The sequence below is a fragment of the Schistocerca cancellata genome, unplaced genomic scaffold (genome assembly GCF_023864275.1).
Source record: "Schistocerca cancellata isolate TAMUIC-IGC-003103 unplaced genomic scaffold, iqSchCanc2.1 HiC_scaffold_732, whole genome shotgun sequence".
Classification (NCBI taxonomy): Eukaryota; Metazoa; Arthropoda; class Insecta; order Orthoptera; family Acrididae; genus Schistocerca; species Schistocerca cancellata.
In genome coordinates this window covers 2,998,560-3,018,935 of record NW_026046743.1, presented here as the reverse complement: position 1 = coordinate 3,018,935, position 20,376 = coordinate 2,998,560, and the positions used below count along the sequence as shown (strand labels likewise).

The 20,376-nt window shown below is 41.4% G+C and overlaps 1 protein-coding gene across 2 annotated transcripts in view; it reads left to right on the top strand.

The window, feature by feature from the left end:
- The window catches only part of LOC126141630 (probable cytochrome P450 6a13), a 173,468-nt gene extending 158,161 nt beyond the window's left edge, over nt 1-15,307 (top strand). The window contains exons 6-7 of one of the 2 annotated variants that reach the window (XM_049915267.1): nt 11,661-11,912; nt 15,012-15,307. In XM_049915267.1, coding sequence (XP_049771224.1) covers nt 11,661-11,912; nt 15,012-15,211 — 452 coding nt within the window. In that variant the 3' untranslated portion in view covers nt 15,212-15,307. The remainder of the gene's footprint in view (nt 1-11,660; nt 11,913-15,011) is intronic. The other variant, XM_049915268.1, reaches the window with a different exon arrangement.
- The last annotated feature ends 5,069 nt before the right edge of the window (nt 15,308-20,376 follow it).

Below are 20,376 nucleotides of genomic sequence, written 5' to 3'. Positions count from 1 at the left end.
GGCGTCCATACCGTATGCCGAGGATTGTGAATGTACAATAAGAAAATTGCACCACCTTTTCCAGTATTTTGTCGTTCCAAAGTATGCGGTGGTATGCACGTCTTTTTTTTTTTTTTTTCTTGGTCGTCAGTCTACTGACTGGTTTGATGCGGCCCGCCACGAATTCCTTTCCTGTGCTAACCTCTTCATCTCAGAGTAGCACTTACAACCTACGTCCTCAATTATTTGCTTGACAGCCGGCCGAGATGACCGTGCAGTTCTAGGCGCTCCAGTCCGGAGCCGCGCCGCTGCTGCGGTCGCAGGTTCGAATCCTGCCTCGGGCATGGGTGTGTGTGATGTCCTTAGGTTAGTTAGGTTTAAGTACTTCTAAGTTTTAGGGGAGTGATGACCACAGCAGTTGAGTCCCATAGTGCTCAGAGCCATTTGAACCATTTTTTTTATTTGCTTGACGTGTTCCAATCTCTGTCTTGCTCTACAGTTTTTGCCCTCTACAGCTCCCTCTAGTACCATGGAAGTCATTCCCTCATGTCTTAGATGTCCTATCATCCTGCCCCTTCTCCTTATCAGTGTTTTCCACATATTTCTTTCCTCTCCGGTTCTGCGTACAACCTCCTAATTCCTTACCTTATCAGTCCACCTAATTTTCAACATTCGTCTGTAGCACCACATCTCAAATGCTTCGATTCTCTTCTGTTCCGGTTTTCCCACAGTCCATGTTTCACTACCATACAATGCTGTACTCCAGACGTACATCCTCAGAAATTTCTTCCTCAAATTAAGGCCGGTATTTGATATTAGTAGACTTCTCTTGGCCAGAAATGCCTTTTTTGCCACAGCGAGTCTGCTTTTGATGTCCTCCTTGCTCCGTCCGTTATTGGTTATTTTACTGCCTACGTAGCAGAATTCCTTAACTTCATTGACTTCGTGACCATCAATCTTGATGTTATGTTTCTCGCTGTTCTCATTTCTACTACTTCTCATTACCTTCGTCTTTCTCCTATTTACTCTCAAACCATACTGTGTACTCATTAGACTGTTCATTCCGTTCAGGAGATCATTTAATTCTTCTTCACTTGCATGTCTATAACGTGTGATTACGAAGGCTTTCCCGGCGTAATAATTGATAATATTTTTCTCGGGTGTGCAGCCGGATCATAACGTCATCTTGACACAATATTTTCGCGGTCCAACTGGTCGCCATCTTCAGGTGAGAGTGCTGGTACACGATCTCGCTGGAACTGACTTATCAGCGCAAGCGGCGGCCCCTATACATATAGGCCGCAGAAGGCCCACGACGCGTGCGCGAGAAGGTGCCGTAACTGCCCCCTAGTGCAAATAAACGTACCGCGCCGCCAGTGGTGGAAACAGGCGAAATCGAGATATCGCTATCAAAAATTAAAAATTATTCCAACGATCGAAACACAGACCGTTGTTTTTCAATATCTAATAACACCGGGTTCCAAGTCTTACTTAAATGATACCCTTGTCTCTATTAATAACATTATCAGATAAACGAATCTCTATGGATTCTTTTAAAACACAGCCCCTGTAGTGAGATTCAGGGGAACCATTTGTGTCTCGTCATATAGCATTCTGTGTCCCTCGGTGAGACAGTGCTCCGCCACTGCAGATTTCTCAGCTTGAAGCAGCCGTGTGTGCCGCTGATGCTCAACACATCGGTCCTGAATGGTCCGGATTGTCTGACCTATATAAGCCTTCCCATAGTGGCAAGGGATCTTGTACACACCGGGCTTCCTCAAACCCAAGCCATCCTTAAGAGAGCCAAGAAGTGCTCTAATCTTTGCTGGCAGACGAAAAATACTTTTGACATGGTATCTTGTTACAATTCTTCCTATCTTCGAGGAAATGCTCCCAGCAAAAGGTAGGAAAGCCACCGATTTGCAGGTATCTTCTGGTGGTTCAGGCGAAGGTCCAAACTGGAAAGCATGACGGATCTATTTATCTGTATAGCCATTCTGCTTGAACACACCCTTATGATGGTCCAATTCTTGTGCCAAGCTTTCTCCATCTGAAATGCCATAAGCTCTTCTCGTCAATGTCCGCAGGACCCCCGTTCGCTGGAACGATGGATGACAGCTAGAAGCATGCAGGTCACGGTCCGTGCGCGTAGGCTTTCGATAAACACTGTGTCTCAGTGTCCCATCATCTTTTCTATACACCAGAACATCCAGAAACGGAAGCTTTCCATCACTTTCCACCTCCGTGGTAAACTTGATGCTGGGATGCAGGGAATTAAAATGATCAATGAGGCGGTCAAGAGTTTCTCTCCCATGAGGCCACACCATAAACGTATCGTTGACGTACCTCCAGAAACAGGTTGGTTTTAAAGACGCTTTCTTCAGCGTCATGTCCTCAAGATCCTCCATAAAAAGATTGGCGACTATTGGGGACAGTGGGCTCCCCATAGCCACTCCGACAGTCTGTTCGAAATATTTGTCATTGATTAAAAAGTACGTCGGCGTCAGCACATAGCATTATTCAATACCTTTTACTGTGTGAACCAACCGACGTGTAGTTACAATAACTGTTGCTAGCTGGCAGTTTTAACAACATAAATTATATCCCTCTCGGAGTACTCAGATCAAGACTTTTGTTATATACCAGACTGCATATCTAAATTCGTATGGAGATAAGATTATTCTGCATTATAAATAATTCCTAATGTACTTCCAAATATTTTGGGGCCGAAATTACACAATAGTGCCAATAACACAAAAATTTGACAGTTGCAAGCGATCGTGGTGTTATAGTAAAAAATTATTTCAGTGTCGTCTATGATTCGCTAACTAACATTCCGAATCGAGCCCTAAAGTCTGATGTTATTACAGTTTTCTGGTAGACATTAGTTTGTTGTTGCTGTTGTTGAACTGATCAGTCCGAAGACTGATTTGATGCGGGTCTTACTCTATCCTGTGCAAGTCTCTTCATCTCCGAATAAGCACTACAACTTAAAGCCTTCTGAATCTGCTTACTGTATTCACCTCTTGGTCTCCCTCTACCACACTTTCCTCCAGTACTAAATTGGTGATGCCTTAATGTCTCAGAATTTGTATTGTCAATCGATCCGTTCTTGTAGTTAGGTTCTGTCCCAAATTTCTTTTCTTCCCAATTATACCCCCAACTACATTCACAGTTTCAATGAGAGTATTCCAGGCAGGAGTGACAAAAGCTTCATCTAGGTCTACAAACGCTATAAACGTAGGTTTGTCTTTCCTTAACCTATCTTCTAAGATTAATTAATTGGTTAAAGCCGTCTGGCTAGGGCCTCCCGTCGGGTAGACCGTTCGCCGGGTGTAGAACTTTCGAGTTGACGCCACTTCGGCGATTTGCGTGTCGATGAGGACGAAATGATGATGATTAGGTCAACACAATACCCATTCCCTGAGCAGAGAAAATCTCCGACCCAGCCGGGAATCGAACCCGAGCCGTTAGGTATGACATTCCGTCGCGCTGACCACTCAGCTACCAGGGGTGGACATCTCCTAAGATAAATCGTAGGCTCTGTATTGCCTCGCGTGTTCCTACATTTCTCGGGAATCAAAAATAATTTTATTTGAGGTCAGATTCTACCAGTTTCTCCGCTCTTCCGTAAAGTATTTGTGTTAGTATTTAGCAACCATGACTTAGTAAACTAATAGTTCGGTAATGTTGACAGCTGTCAGCACCAACTTCCTTTGGAACTGGAATTATTACATTCTATTTGGAGTCTGTGGGGATTCGCCTGATTCATTTATCTCGCACACCAGATGGAAGAGTTTGGTCATGGCTGGCTCTCCCAAGGCTGTTAGTAATTCCGACAGGATATCGTCTACCCCGGGGCCTTGTTTCGATTTAGGTCTCTCAGTGATCCACCACATTCTTCTGGCAGTATCGTATGTCCCATCTCATATTTCATTTCTATAATATTGCCTTCAAGTTCATCTCCATTTTACAGACTCTCTATATACCCCCTCCAACTTTCAGCTTTCCCTCTTTGCTCAGAATTGGTATTTCATCTAAACTCTTGATATTCATACATCTGCTTTTCTTTTCCCTAAAGGCCTCTTTAATTTTCCTGTAGATGGTACCTGTCTTTCCTCTAGTGATATATGGTTCTAAATCCTTAAATTTGTCTTTCAGCCATACTTGGTTAGCCGTTTTGCACTTCTTGTCAGTCTCATTTTTCAGACGTTTGTCTTCCCTTACATCTGCTTCATTTCCTGACTTTTTTCTATTGTCTGCTTTCATGAATTAAATTCAGTATCTTTTATGTTATCCACGGATCTCTATTTAGTCTTGTCTTTTTACCTGTTTTGCTTTCTTTATTTCATTTCCCAAAGCCACCCACCTTCGGCTGAAACTCACAATAACCTCCGATTCTATCACACTGTCCAGGCCCCATACCCTCAATTTCTTACGTGTCTGCAATTTTTTTAGTTTAATCTACAGTTCATAGCCAATGAATTGTGGCCAGAGTCATCATCTGAAGCTTGAAATGTTTTAGGATTGAAAATCTGGTTCCGAAATATCTGTCTTACCATTATATAATCAATCTGAAACCTTCCAGTGTTCCTGAGACTCTTCCACGTACACAACCTTCTTTCATGGTTCTTAAACGAAGTGTCAGCGATGATTAAATTTGTGGCTCTGTGGAAAATTCCACCAGGAAACTTCATATTTCATTCCTTTAGCCCAGGCCGTATTCACCTACTATTTTTCCTTTTCTTTCTTTTCCTGCTATCGAATTCCAGTATCCATCGCTATTAAAGTTTCGTCTCCTTCAAGTAGCTGAATAATTTCCTCTATCTCATCACATATTTCTTAAACCTCTTCATCTTCTGCGGAGCTAGTTGGTATATAAACTTGTACTAATGTGGTACGTATTGGATCTGTGTCTATCTTGGGTATGTTAATGCATTCACCGTGCTGTTCGTAAAAGCTTACCTGCACAGGGGATTGTAAATCCACAATATGGGTGTATATACTCAAGGTGTTCGAAAACTCCCGATACAAATTTCCAGGACTTGTAAGACTAGCTGGTGATGCTTGTAGAGGGGAGTGAGTAAATAATATGTTGAATAGGAATCAACGTCTGGAAACGTACCGTTCTATGACTTTCTGAATTCAAATGTTAAGCTCATCAACTTCTGTTTGAGGAACTGATTTAGGCCTGATGCAGTGCAAATATTAGGTAACAATTCGAAAGGAAACGTAACGAAACATCGGTTTATTGCTTAAGCAAATTTGTTTGTATTAACACTTAAACAGTACCTGTTTACAATATTCCAAAACAAGAAACGATCCTAGCATACTATACGTACAGAACAGTAATGACGCAGTACAACATGGGCTCGGTATAGGGACCGCTAAGGTTGTTACAGACACTGTACCTACGAAGCACGTTCTCGCACGCACTCTACATTCCACCTGGCGTCGCTTCAATTTCTAGTGCAGCTTCCTCTATCTCTGCAGCAGCAGGACAGACTTTAAGTGATATCAGGTAACCGTCTGACGTAGTAAGCGACATCCTGTCTGCCCTACTGCATACAAGGACCAGCAACTCAGGCTTTTCTCTTTCCCTCAACAGACGTGGAAGCTTTACCCATCTGCATTGAAACCGTCGTAGACCGGAAACTGTACGTTGTGGCAGATACGTTTCTATTCAAAATAAAATGTACTCACTTCCTCATACAAGTACCAGAAGTTCGTAGCGGGAATTTACGAACACCCTTTATATGTATGTAGCAGGTTAACAAAAAGTCAGTATAAATTTCAAAACTGAATAAATCACGGAATAATGTAAATAGAGAGGTACAAATTGACACACATGCATGGAATGGCATGGGGTTTTATTAGAAGCAAAAAAATGCGAACGTTCAAAAAATGTTCGACAGATGGCGCTTCATTTGATCAGAATAGCAACAATTAGCATAACAAAGCAAGACAAAGCAAAGATGATGTTCTTTACAGGAAATGTTCAATATGTCCACCATCATTCCTCAACAATAGCTGTAGTCGAGGAATAATGTTGTGAACAGCACCGTAAATCGTGTCCGGAGTTACGGTGAGGCATTGGCGTCGGATGTTGTCTTTGAGCATACCTCGAGATGTCGGTCGTTCACGATACACTTGCGACTTGAGGTAACCATAAAGCCAATAATCGCACGGACTGAAGTCTGGGTACCCGGGAGGCCAAGCATGACGAAAGTGGCGGCTGAGCACACGATCATCACCAAACGACGCGTGAAAGAGATCTTTCACGCGTCTAGGAATATGGGGTGGAGCGCCATCCTGCATAAACAACGTACGTTCCAGCAGGTGTTCATCAGCCAGACTGGGGATGACGCGATTCTGTAACATATCGGCGTACCTCTCACCCTTCACGGTAGCAGTTACAAAACCACAATCACGCATTTCCTCGAAGAAAAAAGGCCCGATAACGGTAGATGTGGTAAATTGAACCCATACCGTTACTTTCTCGTCGCGCAATGGAGTTTCCACGACTGTTCTAGGATTTTCGGTAGCCCAAATTCTGCAGTTGTGGGCGTTGACAGACCCTCTAAGCGTGAAATGAGCTTCGTCGGTCCACAACACGTTACTCAACCAATCGTTATCTTCTGCCACCTTTTGAAACGGCCACACCGCAAATGCCCACCGCTTCACTAAATCGCCAGGTAACAGTTCATGACACCGATGGATTTTGTACGGATAGCATCGGAGGGTACGCCTAAGTGCCAACCAAACAGTAGTGTATGGAATGCCGGTGCGACGTGCGACTGCACGAGCGCTGTTTTCCCCGTGCATAGACGAACCCGCTACAGTCTCCATTTCTTCCTGAACTGTCTCAGCAGCATTACGCCTTGTGCTCAGTCATACACTACGGGGTCTATTGTTTAAACAACCCGTGGCTTCGAACTTCGAAATCATTCTCGCCACAGCTGCATTTGTCAACGGACCTTTACCCGTTCGATCCCCTTCCTATGGCGATAGGATCGTAACGCTGAACTAGCACATTCTCCATTCTAATAACACAGCTTCACTAAAAGCGCATCTGATTCTCTCTCTTATTACAGCTCCTTTTATACACGATTGTCATGCGCAGTCACTGACGTTTTGCTGGCCAGCGCCATCTGTCGGACATTTTCATTTTGTGAACTTGGTTTTTTTTTTGTTCTAATAAAACCCCATGTCATTCCAAGCATGTGTGTCAATTTTTATCTCGCTATGTACATTATTCCGTGATTTATTAAGTTTTCAAATTTATACTGACTTTTTGATCACATACTCCGTATGTATGTACGTTCCTCACTCCTCCTAAACCACTGGATCGATTTCAACCAAAATTGGTACAAATATCACTTAGTGTCTGGAAATTGTGGCTATGAGGTAAGAACCACCTACATATCAGAGAGGTTGGGGTAGGGTTGGAAAAGCAATATACCCCACGACGCTCGAATAGCTACACATTTCTCATCCAGTATTTGAAAGTGAGAATACTTAATGACTTGGAACAAACTTCGCACATAATTTCGAACACTTGCAAACCTTTTTATCGTTGACAAAATGATGAATGGAAAAAGGTTATCGTTTACAACATTTTCGCTATTCTTGGATGAAAGCTGCCGTATGAAGCATGACGTTATGAATTATTACTTCTTTACCACTAAGTGTATTGGCGGCATATTTCTCAGACAGTGATCACATATACTAGTGAATGAACCAGGAAAATTATATCATTGTTCGGCTCATAGTACACGGCAGAAACACCGTGATCGTTGAAAAGCTGCCGCAACCTTCAAAACTTTTAAATTTATTACTTCTTTGCTACTAACTCTATTCGGAACAACTTTCGCAGACGGTATACACATATACCGCTGCATGTACCTACAGTAATATAAGATTATTCAAGACATAGTTTTTGAATTATGATGCCATAAACACTGAAATGCGTGAGAAATTGCCGTATCATGTATGACGTTTTAATTTATTACTTATTTACTACTGATTCTACTCCCAACACATTTCTCATGCAGTAGCTACATATACCAATGGATGTACACCCAAAATTATACCATTGAACAGCAAATAGTCATATACACTGTACCGCGTAAAGATGAACCTGCGAGGCGAAATTCGCTAGAAATGCAGGTGAAACACGTGTAAAAATACTGTGAAATTGTTAAATATATGTGAAATGTAGTCGTACAGTGAAGGGTAAGAGCCCCTAGAACGATATCAACCATATTTTTTACACATATTAGGTATAATCTGGAAAGAAATACTATAAGGGCAAGAGCCACCAGCCTCCTATTGGTGTGTGTGAGAGTGTTTATGTGGAGAGAGAAGGAGGGAGGGTGGAGGAGATAGACAGACTGAGAAAGAGGAGATGGACACAGATAGAGGGGGAAGGAGATGGACAGAGAGAGAGCGGGGGGTCACAATGGTCAGAGTGAGGAGACACGGAGATAGAGAGAAAAATGAAATGGAGAGATAGAGGCAGAAGGAGGAGATGGTTTAGTTTTAAATTACTGCCGAAGACAAAGTGTCAGAGGAAGAAGAGTGGTTCTTCTCGAGGTAGATGATTTTCTGTTCATATAGAAATCTACAGGGTGACAAGTATTTAAACCGACAGACTCTGGGAGGTTGTAGGGGACATCAAAACAAATATTTTTCCCTAATTTCATTTTTCCCTATGAGGAATATTTAAACCAGTAGAGGAAGATTTCTTTGGCACAAATTAATTAACCAACAAACACTTTTACATTTCGTTATGACCAAGAGACAACACATTAACACAACCCAATTACAATAGATTTTCAAAAATGCCACCGTTGACACGTAAACAAAGGTTACACCGTCGGATCATGTTCTGTCTGACACGGCCGAAAACCCCAGGAGTATCCTGAATTGTTCCTGCTGCTGTTACTATCCGGGCAACCAGATCCTCTTCTGATGCAACAGGAGTTGCGTAAACAAGGTTGCGCATCTCTCCCCACACAAAAAGTCCAGAGGGGACATATCTGGGGATCGAGCAGGCTATGGTACAGGACCACCTCTGCCAATCCACGTTTCTGGGAACCGTCGGTCCAGGAATCGATGCACACGACGACTGAAATGTGCCGGCGCCCCGTCATGTTGGAACCACATGCGTTGTCTTGTAGGCAGCGGGACGTCTCCCAGCAATTCTGGCAATGCTCTGCCGAGAAAATTGTAATAGTGCCTGCCATTTAATGGCCTAGGTAGCAGATACGGTCCAGTTAAACAGTCCCCAGCAACACCGACATACACATTAACGAAGAACCGCACTTGATGAGCGCTAGTAATTGTGGCATGTGGGTTATCCTCACTCCAAACATGCGAACTGTGCATGTCGAAGACTCCATCACGCCCGAACGTTGCTTCATCGGTAAACAACAGAGAGGGTAGAAATGTAGGATGCATTTCACACTGTTCCAGGTACCACTGCGAAAACTGTGCTCTAGGTGGATAATCAACTGGTTCCAGGTTGTGGACACGCTGTATGTGAAATGGACGTGACAACTGATTTCGAAAGACTGTTCTTACATTCGTCTGATTCGTCCCCATGTTACGTGCAATTGCGCAAGTGCTGATTGAAGGATCCCGCTCCACACGCTGCAAGACAGCTTCCTCAAATTGCAGCGTTCTTACCGTGCGATGGCGTCCCTGTCCAGGTAATCTGCTTAAATGACCCGGTCTCACGCAGACGTTGGTACACAGCAGTAAAGGTCGTATGATGCGGGACACGGCGATAAGGATATTGTTGTTGATAAACCCGCTGTGCAGGTCGTCCGTTGTGGAGCGCTATGTAGTACGCTCCAATCATATCAGTGTACTCACTCCAGGTGTATCGCTGCATTAGTAAACAGAGACAATGCACTACACCACTGGTGGACGGCAGTTGCCTACAATTGAAGATCGTAATACGGTCTCTAACAACTGAAGAGCGTCATATGGACTCTAACAACTGAAGATCGTAATACGGCCTCCACCGGTTTAAATACTCCTCATAGGAAAAAATGACATTGAGGAAAAATATTTGTTTTGATGTCCCCTACAACCTCCCAGAGCTTGTCGGTTTAAACACTTATCAGCCCGTATAGATAATTACCATAACCATCAATGTATGTAGATAAGCACTGGTCGTATCTCTTTACTAGGCCATAGACAGGGGTTGCAGTACCTTTTTTTGCCATTTAGTATGTTATTTGACTCGTCTTAGACTCCTAAGGGCTCGCTGTCTTAACAAAACTAGGATAAAGGAATGCATGAGTTATGTATATGACTTCCAGACTAGACCATTACTTGATAGGTTACACAAATTAAAAGTGAAATTGTACCGTTGACGTTCGCTCTGAAAAGCTCAGACCAAGCAAAAAATTACTAATTTTCGACACACTCTTCTTTTCATGGTGAAAAACTTAGTAATAAAAGCTGTTTGCTGTTTTTGATACCGATTCTTTGTTACGATCTTTGAGCGTTATGATTTAAACTTTAGACACTGTGAATGTTGAATACCGAATGATCAAAAAGTCAGTACAAATTTGAAAACTGAATAAATCACGGAATAATGTAGATAGAGAGGTACAAATTGACACACATGCTTGGAATGACATGGGGTTTTATTAGAACCAAAAAAATACAAACGTTCAAAAAAGTTCCGACAGATGGTGCTTCATCTGATCAGAATAGCAATAATTAGGATAACAAAGCAAGACAAAGCAAAGATGATGTTCTATACAGGAAATGCTCAATATGTCCACCATCATTCTTCAGCAATAGCTGTAGTCGAGGAATAATGTTGTGAACAGCACTGTAAAGCATGTTCGGAGTTATGGTGAGGCATTGGCGTCGGACGTTGTCTTTCAGCATCCCTAGAGATGTCGGTCGATCACGATACACTTTCGACTTCAGGTAACCCCAAAGCCAATAATCGCACGGACTGAGGCCAAGCATGACGAAAGTGGCGGCTGAGCACATGATCATCACCAGACGACGCGCGCAAGAGATCTTTCACGCCTCTGGTAATACTTTTTTTTTTGTTCTAATAAAACCCCATGTCATTCCAAGCATGTGTGTCAATTTTTACCTCTCTATCTACATTATTCCTTGGTTTATTAAGTTTTCAAATTTATACTGACTTTTTGATCACCCGGTATCTAGGAGTTACTTAATGATAATGTCAGGTAGAAAAGAAATTAACATTTGCACAAAAGGTTTTCTACGACATTTACATCGTAATTAATGTCCTTGCGTAACAACTTAAGAGACAACTTAATAAGAAAATCCGTCTGCTGTTTTTGACAGCGGCAATTTTTTTATGTTCGTTGATCCTTTGAGCTTTGAAAACTGTGTATGTTAAATATATAGGGGTTGATACATGGTGATGCAGGTACAAAAGAAATCGACGAAATGTGCAGAAATGCTTTTCTGGTGTATTTACTGAGTAGTGAAGGTACTTGCATAAGAACCTATGACCTAATGATGAATCTGTGTCTTTGTATTGTACATTGGCGTAGTAGAAATACTTTAAACGACAGTAAACGCATTTCAGTATAACGTTTTCCACTGTTTCTGTGACTTATAGAGTAGGTAGTAAGAAAATTCACAAGTGCTGATTGCTTCCTCTTTTTCATTTGCAGAGACACTTCGGAAGTATCCCCCTGTAGCTAACTTGAGCAGAGCCTGCACCGAGCCCTACAACCTACCGGGCAGCAGTGTCAGGATAGAAAAGGGCGTGAAGGTCATAATACCGGTCTTCGCCATCCACCACGATCCCAAATACTACCCGGACCCGGAAAAGTTCGACCCTGAGCGCTTTACGGAAGAGGGCAAGGCGTCACGACACCACTTTGTTTACCTGCCGTTCGGAGAGGGACCACGTATCTGCATAGGTAAGTGGATCCATGACATACGTGGTTTTAGATGTAAAAATGTTTTAATTCTCCCGTAACTGACTGACAAGAGGACAGTTTACAAACTTGACACCTACATCGCATCAAAAGCCCCTGAAAAATCCGTCTGCCACGTGAACAGTTACGCTATGGAAAGAAATGGAGGCAAGGTAGATGTGTAATCATCTTACTATACGTGTTGCGAGCTTGAAGGATTGTACTAGAATGAAACTGCAAGGCAGGGCAAATTACGACAAAAGATAGAAAGCAGTTACACTAAAGTACCGTTCCCCACAGATATTTTTCCGTTTAAACAACTCTTATATGTTTAAATAACCGAAACACAAGCACACATGTATGAGAATTTTAATGACAATTGTTTGATTGAAGCTGTTACATTTGTCGATCTCGTAGCTGAGACTGAAACCAAGCTCTGTATATTTTTATACGTATTCTGTTATGAAAAATTTCATGTTTCCGTTCTGAGCTACCGACAAAATTTTTTATTTACAAAGCAGTTTCAATCGACTGACCATACCAGGTTCATGCATATCAACTAAAATAATAAGTAAGTAAAATTACATGCTTAAACTGTCACGAATTTCTTAGCTGATGTAAGTGATAACGACGACACACACGTAATGAAATATGACATATTCGCATAAAACTATTGACAGCATCATTTTAGGCGAAATATGAAATCATTAACGTCATACGACAAATCCATGAATAAGACACGGGAAACAAAAGTATGCCGCAACACAGTGATGTCATTCATAGCGAACAACACATCATAAAGATGTGAATGCTTCGCATTTTTGTAGAGTTACCTGTTTTCATATAGTAGCACAAATTATCCGACAATCTATTGAAACTTTGGTACGTAGCCCAGTCATTCATGTTATAACTGCAGTGGGTGTTAACGCTGTAAACAGATTCCCACGATGTAAAACCGACTGCACGGCTGATAACTGTTTACTGGTATATCAGAGATGGTCATAGAGGTCTTCATACATCGACAGTGACTAGTATCTTACGATTAAAGCTGTGTGTCATCAACGACGATAAGTACATGCGATAATCGTTACAGGTGTTCTGTATGTTGCATCGAATAGCAGTTTACGAGCGTTACAATCACAGTTGCCGTGGCAGAAAACAAAGTACACAGAAGAAAAGACTTACATGCTCTCATAGGCTGCGTTGTGAAATAAGCTACAGACACATTCATTTGATCAATACTTCCTCCGTACACTAACTTTTATGACACTAGCCGTACAGATACATAAAATACAGTCTAACGAAAAATAAATACATAAAAAAAATTTTTAGAAAGGAAAACGATTTACCAATGAGGGAATTATCCGAATGGGACGGAATCGGTAGATGTGATGTACGTGTACAGACAAACAATAGACTACAATTTAAAAAAATTTGCATGATTTATTCAGGAGAAGGACTTTCACAACATGACCATCAGTAACGCGCTCTTCCATCTCTGGCCTTTATTCAATCGGTTATTCGGCACGGGAGTGAGTGATAGTGTTGTTGAATTCCCTCCTGAGTGATAACATGCCAGCTTCTGTCCAATTGGCGCGTCACATCTTCAAAAACCCGATATGGTTGGAGGACCGTGTCCATGATGCTCCAAACATCACTGAAGACAGTTCTGCTGCAGTCAGTGAGATTCCAACCCGGAGACGTGTGTGTTCTTAGGTCTGATACACTATACTGAGCGCTGCGGTACATCGTGCTTACATCAAGTGTCCGTTTTTCACGATAAGTGGCCTTGGTACACAGCTATTAAAGTAAAACAACCACACAACTACGTCACTTGCGTAACTTTGTAGCAGCGCCACTTACCGTGAAGAATAGACACTTGCTGCTGGCACAAAGTGTTTTACCTACTGGCAAGGAAAAAAAAGAAGCTAAATTTGTAATCTTTCCAGATGAAAGTTATGATCATCGCTTTCTAATACAGTTATAATCAATGCTGCTCAATCTGAAGATTCCTTATATTAGGCGAAACGCGCGTCATGAATAAGTAAAATTATAAAATCAGTTCTACAACCAAGTCTGTTGTTTTGATCACAGTGTGGTGAATTTTTATATTTCTGTAACTCTGCTGCATACAAACGTGTCCCAAGTGGTTGTATCACCCTTTATCCGTCTAAGGTTCACGAGGGAATCAGTGCAGAGAGGTTCTTTTGCTGCTAAGAAGGTCCTTTTGTACACCACACGCCCATCGAGTGATCCGAACAGCCCTACGTAGTTTCCTGCTCTGTAAAATTTCGCACACCATAGCTGGCCAATACATAGAAGCGCCAGTTCCAAGCTGACAGAGCGGAACCTCACAAGCGATTTCAAGTTTCTGGAATAGTATTCTCCGGGCTCCTGTTAGCAAAAACAGGAGCGAGTTGTTATAAATTTTACATTGTTCTTATTCAGCTGTCAAAGGTTTATAGGTTGAGGTGGTATTCCACACAATGTTTACTGTAATAACGCCTAAAATTTCAACGTAGCCAACCTGGAGATAACAAATATGTCGTCTGCTATCTCTGATGACAAAACATCCAGTTCGTTGCACAACTGGGTATCACAAGGTATCAGAAGATGATTACATCGCTGGCGTCTGATTTCGTGTTAGGTGAGACTGCTCGAACCTCACGAAATACCGCAGGGTGGGGTGCGTAATAGCTATACTGAATTTGCAGAGCAAATACATCTCAGCGAAGTCCAGCAAAACATGGGGAGACGTTCGCAATGGACGTATCTATACCACAGCGCCAGCATACAAAATAATTCGGCAAATGACACCCCACGCAGAGGTTTTGAGGCAGCCATTCTTTCAGCTCTCCATTTCTCAGTGCTACGAGTAGAGACCTTACTATAGAGGAAGCCCCCTGCCAAACAATGTCGGGTGGTTCGTGAAGTGTATAGTTTACCGAAGGGCCTCATAGAGTTTTCTTGTCCTTGGGAGGCTACCCTACTAATACAAACAGGATTGGCGACCTCGCATATATACTCTAACATGTTGTAGGAAAAACTGTCTTACACAGCAGTCACGTGAAGTATACAACAACTCGTGTTTTCTCTCTACAGGTATGCGTTTCGGCCTACTGCAGGCCAAGCTAGGCATCGCTTCCCTGGTCTCCAAGTTCGTCTTCAGTGCCACCAGCAAGACGCCTGCCAAGCTGAAGATGGATCCCAAGTCAGCTGTGACGTCATCCGTCGGAGGCATCAACGTGCGTATCTCCGCGAGGACTCGAAATGACGGCGAGTGGTGCATTCCAAGGAAGTAGTGAACACTTGGGAACTTGAAGTGTATGATCTGACTCAACCTTCATCTGTACTTCCCATAGCAATGACGCCTAAAATTTCGTTTATTAACACCTGTGAGCCATGAACCACAACGTCTTTGGCAACTAACGTGTGAAACGAAGGGCATAATAATACAGTCTGTCCACCGTTTTGTCGATGGTGCAGTTCGCAGCTTCAGCCTCATTGCTTCATCTGGCTGTGTTGCAACTACCTCCCTCGTGCAGTCTTTGAAAACTGTGTAAATAATATGAGGAACGTACTTCACTGCAGCGCTACGTGCGACTTAAAGCAGCAAAATTCCGTCTCGTTGACATTAGAATCTAGTTACCTCGACAGGCAATTTCAAAGTTGAAGATGATAGCATTGTTTCGAAATCATCGATGAACAAAATATGTAGTTGTGAAGACGGCCAACAGAGTAAATACTTAATTTTCCCTTCCTTTTGATGTTAGTTACTCCAAGAATAGCCACTCTGTCGACCACGAAAAATAACCTATACATGCTTTCGTCATTTATGACCAACATTACATGAAACTCATTTTTCACAGTCATAATTCATTATGGAAATGCTAGTGAACGTAAACGCAAAATAAGAAGGAAGTGTATGTTACAGGCGATTACTTCCTGTCTACGAACTACGTAAATTATTAAATGTTTCAGACGCAGACTAATTACAATTAGCTTCTACAGAAAGATACACTTCTTTCCTTAATTCACGAAACACAACGAAAATTAGCATTTGGAAATTCCTTATTTCCTATTCGTCGTGTTTGTAAATTCCTCCAATACAAATTTGCTTACAGTGGTTTCATTCAGACTTGAGCCTTTTACTCGTACTGGGGAACTCTAAAGCAGCCTTCACATACTTTCACATTGTAAACGACGCTTTCGTTCAAAAAATGGTTCAAATGGCTCTGAGCACTACGGGACTTAACATCTGAGGTCATCATTCCCCTGGACCTAGGACTACTTGAACCTAACTAACCTAAGGACATAACACACATCCATACCCAAGGCGGGATTCGAACCTGTGACCGTAGCAGCAGCGCGGTTCCGGGCTGAAGTGCCTAGAGCCGCACGGCCACAGAGGCCGGAGACGCTTTCGTATACAAATCAAAACACATAAAAACACTGAAGTCTTGGAGAAGAATGGGGCATTATTTATTATTTATATGGATCATCGTAATCCATAAAAATAAAGAAACAACGCAACTTGATGTTAAAATTGTAAAAACACACTGCTGCGAACATTGTTTCTTATATATGATTGGACACGAAAGATTGTAAGCGGAGATGATTTGCAAAAACACGTGTTGGAACTTAAAACTATTGTTCCAGAGTACAATATGAGTGTTTCGGAATCAAAAACAAGCTGTAGCTGAGAAAAAAAATACTTCAAGACTACAACGTTTTAGCCAGTAATAAAACATTACAATATGTATTTCAGAAGATATTTTTCTTAATTTTTGAACCAAACATTCGCGTACAAGGAGTTAACGTCGTTTAACAAATGAAATGGAATATTGAACAGGAACATCTACATAAAAATGAGGAAATAACTGTCTTACCAGAACCGGCTCTTATATACGCTGGTGAGTTTTGAATTCATGGGCAAAGTGATAATTCCAGAACAAAAATAGCAGACATGAGATCTTACGTTGCTAAAAAGGCGTCACTTTATGAAACAGAACAAGACGCAAATATATAAACACTTTGGTTACTTCAAGCGATAGAACAAGACATGAATGTGTAAAACACGTTGGTATTTATATATAAGAAATGGTACATTTATTTACTTACTCTAAATTTATAGACCTGTTACCTGATACTTTTAAACCGATTGTACATACTACAGTTTGCGTTTGTCATCTCTTTTGTACTTATTTGTTTTGTTTTTATCTGTAACATTTGATATAGAATAAAAACTTTTTTAAAATGACAAATAATTTGAGACAGAAATATAAATAATATTTAGTTGTTTTAAGAAGAAAATAAAAAGATGATGTGATAGAGGAGAGATTTATTAGCGCCATCACCGATTGTGACTGGCGGCGAATACCTCGGAATGGTTTCTTCGAGCTGTTGATCGCCAGTCACAACAAAATTGTTTACGGTTAGTAGTAGAGAAATAGTATGCTAGTCCAAATCATTAAAATTAGGTATTGATCATGTACGACATTGGGTATCCTTTTGCTAGATTGTAAACGCTGCACAAACGTGTCGATCTGAAAGAACCAGTTGTTTTAGGATTCCAGAGAGAAAGTTGCCTCATAAAGAGCTCCGGAGAGGTTTAGAAACACCACATCGTCGATGATTTGAACAGTACGTGTAGACGCAGGAATCCTGATACCCAACATTGGGTGATGATGATGAGATGATAATGACGTGGTGATGATTAACCTCCTTATTAAGATCTGAAAAAGAAATACAGATATGGAAAAATGTAAGTTCCAGGTATGCCACCGATTAAAACACTGGAACCTAATGCGTTGCTATAAGTCTCTAATGTTTAGCAGGCTACGTTTTGAAATACTGTGCCATTGAAATATGTGTAGACGGCCGTTTACCTACCAATTCCGACAAAACGACAGTTGCTTTCATGAGTGGTAAGTGTATTTTCATGTGTAGAGGACACAAAATATTATTTAAATTTGAGTGCAACCACGATATGCAGTATTACATGTCTGTCAGTAGGCCAACGTGTTGAATCTCATACAAATATTGTTGTTGTAATCTTCACATTGACGACTGGTTCGATGCAGTTCTCTGCATCAGGCTAGCCCGTACATCACCGCGACATCCAACATCCTCTTGACACCACTTAATATAAGGCACTTTCAAGGTCTGGTCTAACACCAAGCAAACACATTCAGAAAACGTGTTCTGTAATAAAAATTTATATTCAATGTTAATATACTTTTAACTTCATGAGAGTCATCATAATCGATGGGTCTCTTTTTTCAGAATTTTTTAAATTATTGCTAGCTTACATTTTATATTTCGCTGGTCAACGAGCAAATCTCGCCAATAGATTTTTGAGTCTCATTCCCTAACTTTATAAGTGTCGTTCGTCTTCCAGGTCCTTTGTCTTCTCTCACATAATTACAGTACCAGAAGAGAACATTATTTTTTTTTTTTGTTCCTGATACGTGACCTTCAATCTCTCTTCCTTTGTTGTCAATAATAGCGTCAGGACAAAAACTTTCAGAAGAACACTGCTTTAAAATTCACTTCTTTCTGTACTTAACGACTATTGGAGACTATTATCGCTTAAACAGAACACATACCAAGGACAGAAAGAACCAAAGAAACAAAAAAGAGGAAGAAAGAAATATCTGATTCTGAGTGTCGTGTAATTTCATTCATCTTGGCTTCTGAAAAACTGCTGGAGCCCTTCATTTATTTAATCATACTATAGGCTTAGTTATTTTATTAGTCTGTTTCTGCGACTATTTCATCCCCATCCATATGAGCAGGGCAGGCGGAAGCAGAAATTTTATTTACCTCAATGAAATCGCAAAAGATCTTGGAGAGTCGAAAGTGATTCGAACCTGGGAACATTTAGGAAGGATTTTTCAATTTCAGAATTCATCTGATTACCAACAGAAACCTCTTGTAACTTTTTTTCCTTGGGAAAATGGCGTCTGGGATAGCTTTTCGTTTCTTTCTGGTACGCTACTGTGAATTACACCATCATAAATTTAAACAGGCTGTGTATGTTCCTTTCATATTTGATAGGTAAAACAGTTTCAGATTCTTTTTGTTTCTTCATCATTTTCCTTCCGATTCTTCTCAACTTCTTGGCCTGGTGCTAGGGAAAGAACGTTTTACAGTCGACAGTGGCACCAAATATAAAAAAAAGTGGTTATAGCTATGCTCTTAGAAAACTGCATGGAGTTATTGTTTAAGTTTGAAAATAAGACAATATGAACGATATTTAAGGAATTTATTCATATATCTGTACAGGGTGGTCCATTGATAGTGACCGGGCCAAATATCTCACGAAATAAACATAAAACGAAATTACTACAAAGAACGAAACTCGTCTAGCTTGAAGTGGGAAACCAGATGGCGTTATGATTGGCCAGCTAGATGACGCTGCAGTAGGTCAAACAGATATCAACTGCGTTTTTTTAAATAGGATCCCCCATTTTTTATTACGTATTCGTGTAGTACGTAAAGAAATATGAATGTTTTAGTTGGACCACTTTGTGATAGATGGCGCTGTAATAGTCAAAAAGTATAAGTGCGTGGTATCATGTAACATTCCGCCAGTGCGGACGGTATTTGCTTCATGATATATTACCCGTGTTAAAATGGACCGTTTACCAATTGCGGAAAAGGTCGATATCGTGTTGATGTACGACTATTGTGATAAAAATGCCCAACGGGCGTGTGGTATGTATGCTGCTCGGTATCCTGGACGACATCATCCAAGTGTCCGGACCGTTCACCGGATAGTTATGTTATTTAAGGAAACAGGAAGGGTTCAGCCACATGTGAAACGTCAACAACGACCTCCTACAAATGATGATGCCGAATAGGTGTTTTAGCTGCTGTCGCGGCTAATCCGCACATCAGTAGCAGACAAATTGCGCGAGAATCGGGAATCTCAAAAACGTCGGTGTTGAGTATGCTACATCAACATCGATTGCACCCGTACCATATTTCTATGTACCAGGAATTGCATGGTGACGACTCTGAACGTCTTGTACAGTTCTGCCACTGGGCACAAGAGAAATTACGGGACGATGACAGATTTTTTGCACGCGTTCTATTTAGCGACGAAGCGTCATTCACCAACAGCGGTAACGTAAACCGGCATAATAAGCAATATTGAGCAACGGAAAATCCACGATGGCTGCGACGAGTGGAACATCAGCGACCTTGGTGGGTTATGTACGGTGCGGCATTATAGGAGGAAAGATAATTGGCCCCCATTTTATCGATGGCAATCTAAATGGTGCAATGTATGCTGATTTCCCACGTAATGCTCTACCGATGTTACTACAAGATGTTTCACTGCATGACAGAATGGTGATGTACTTCCAACATGATGGATGTCCGGCACACAGCTCGCGTGTGGTTGAAGCGGTATTGAATAGCATATTTCACGACAGATGGATTGGTCGTCGAAGCACCATAC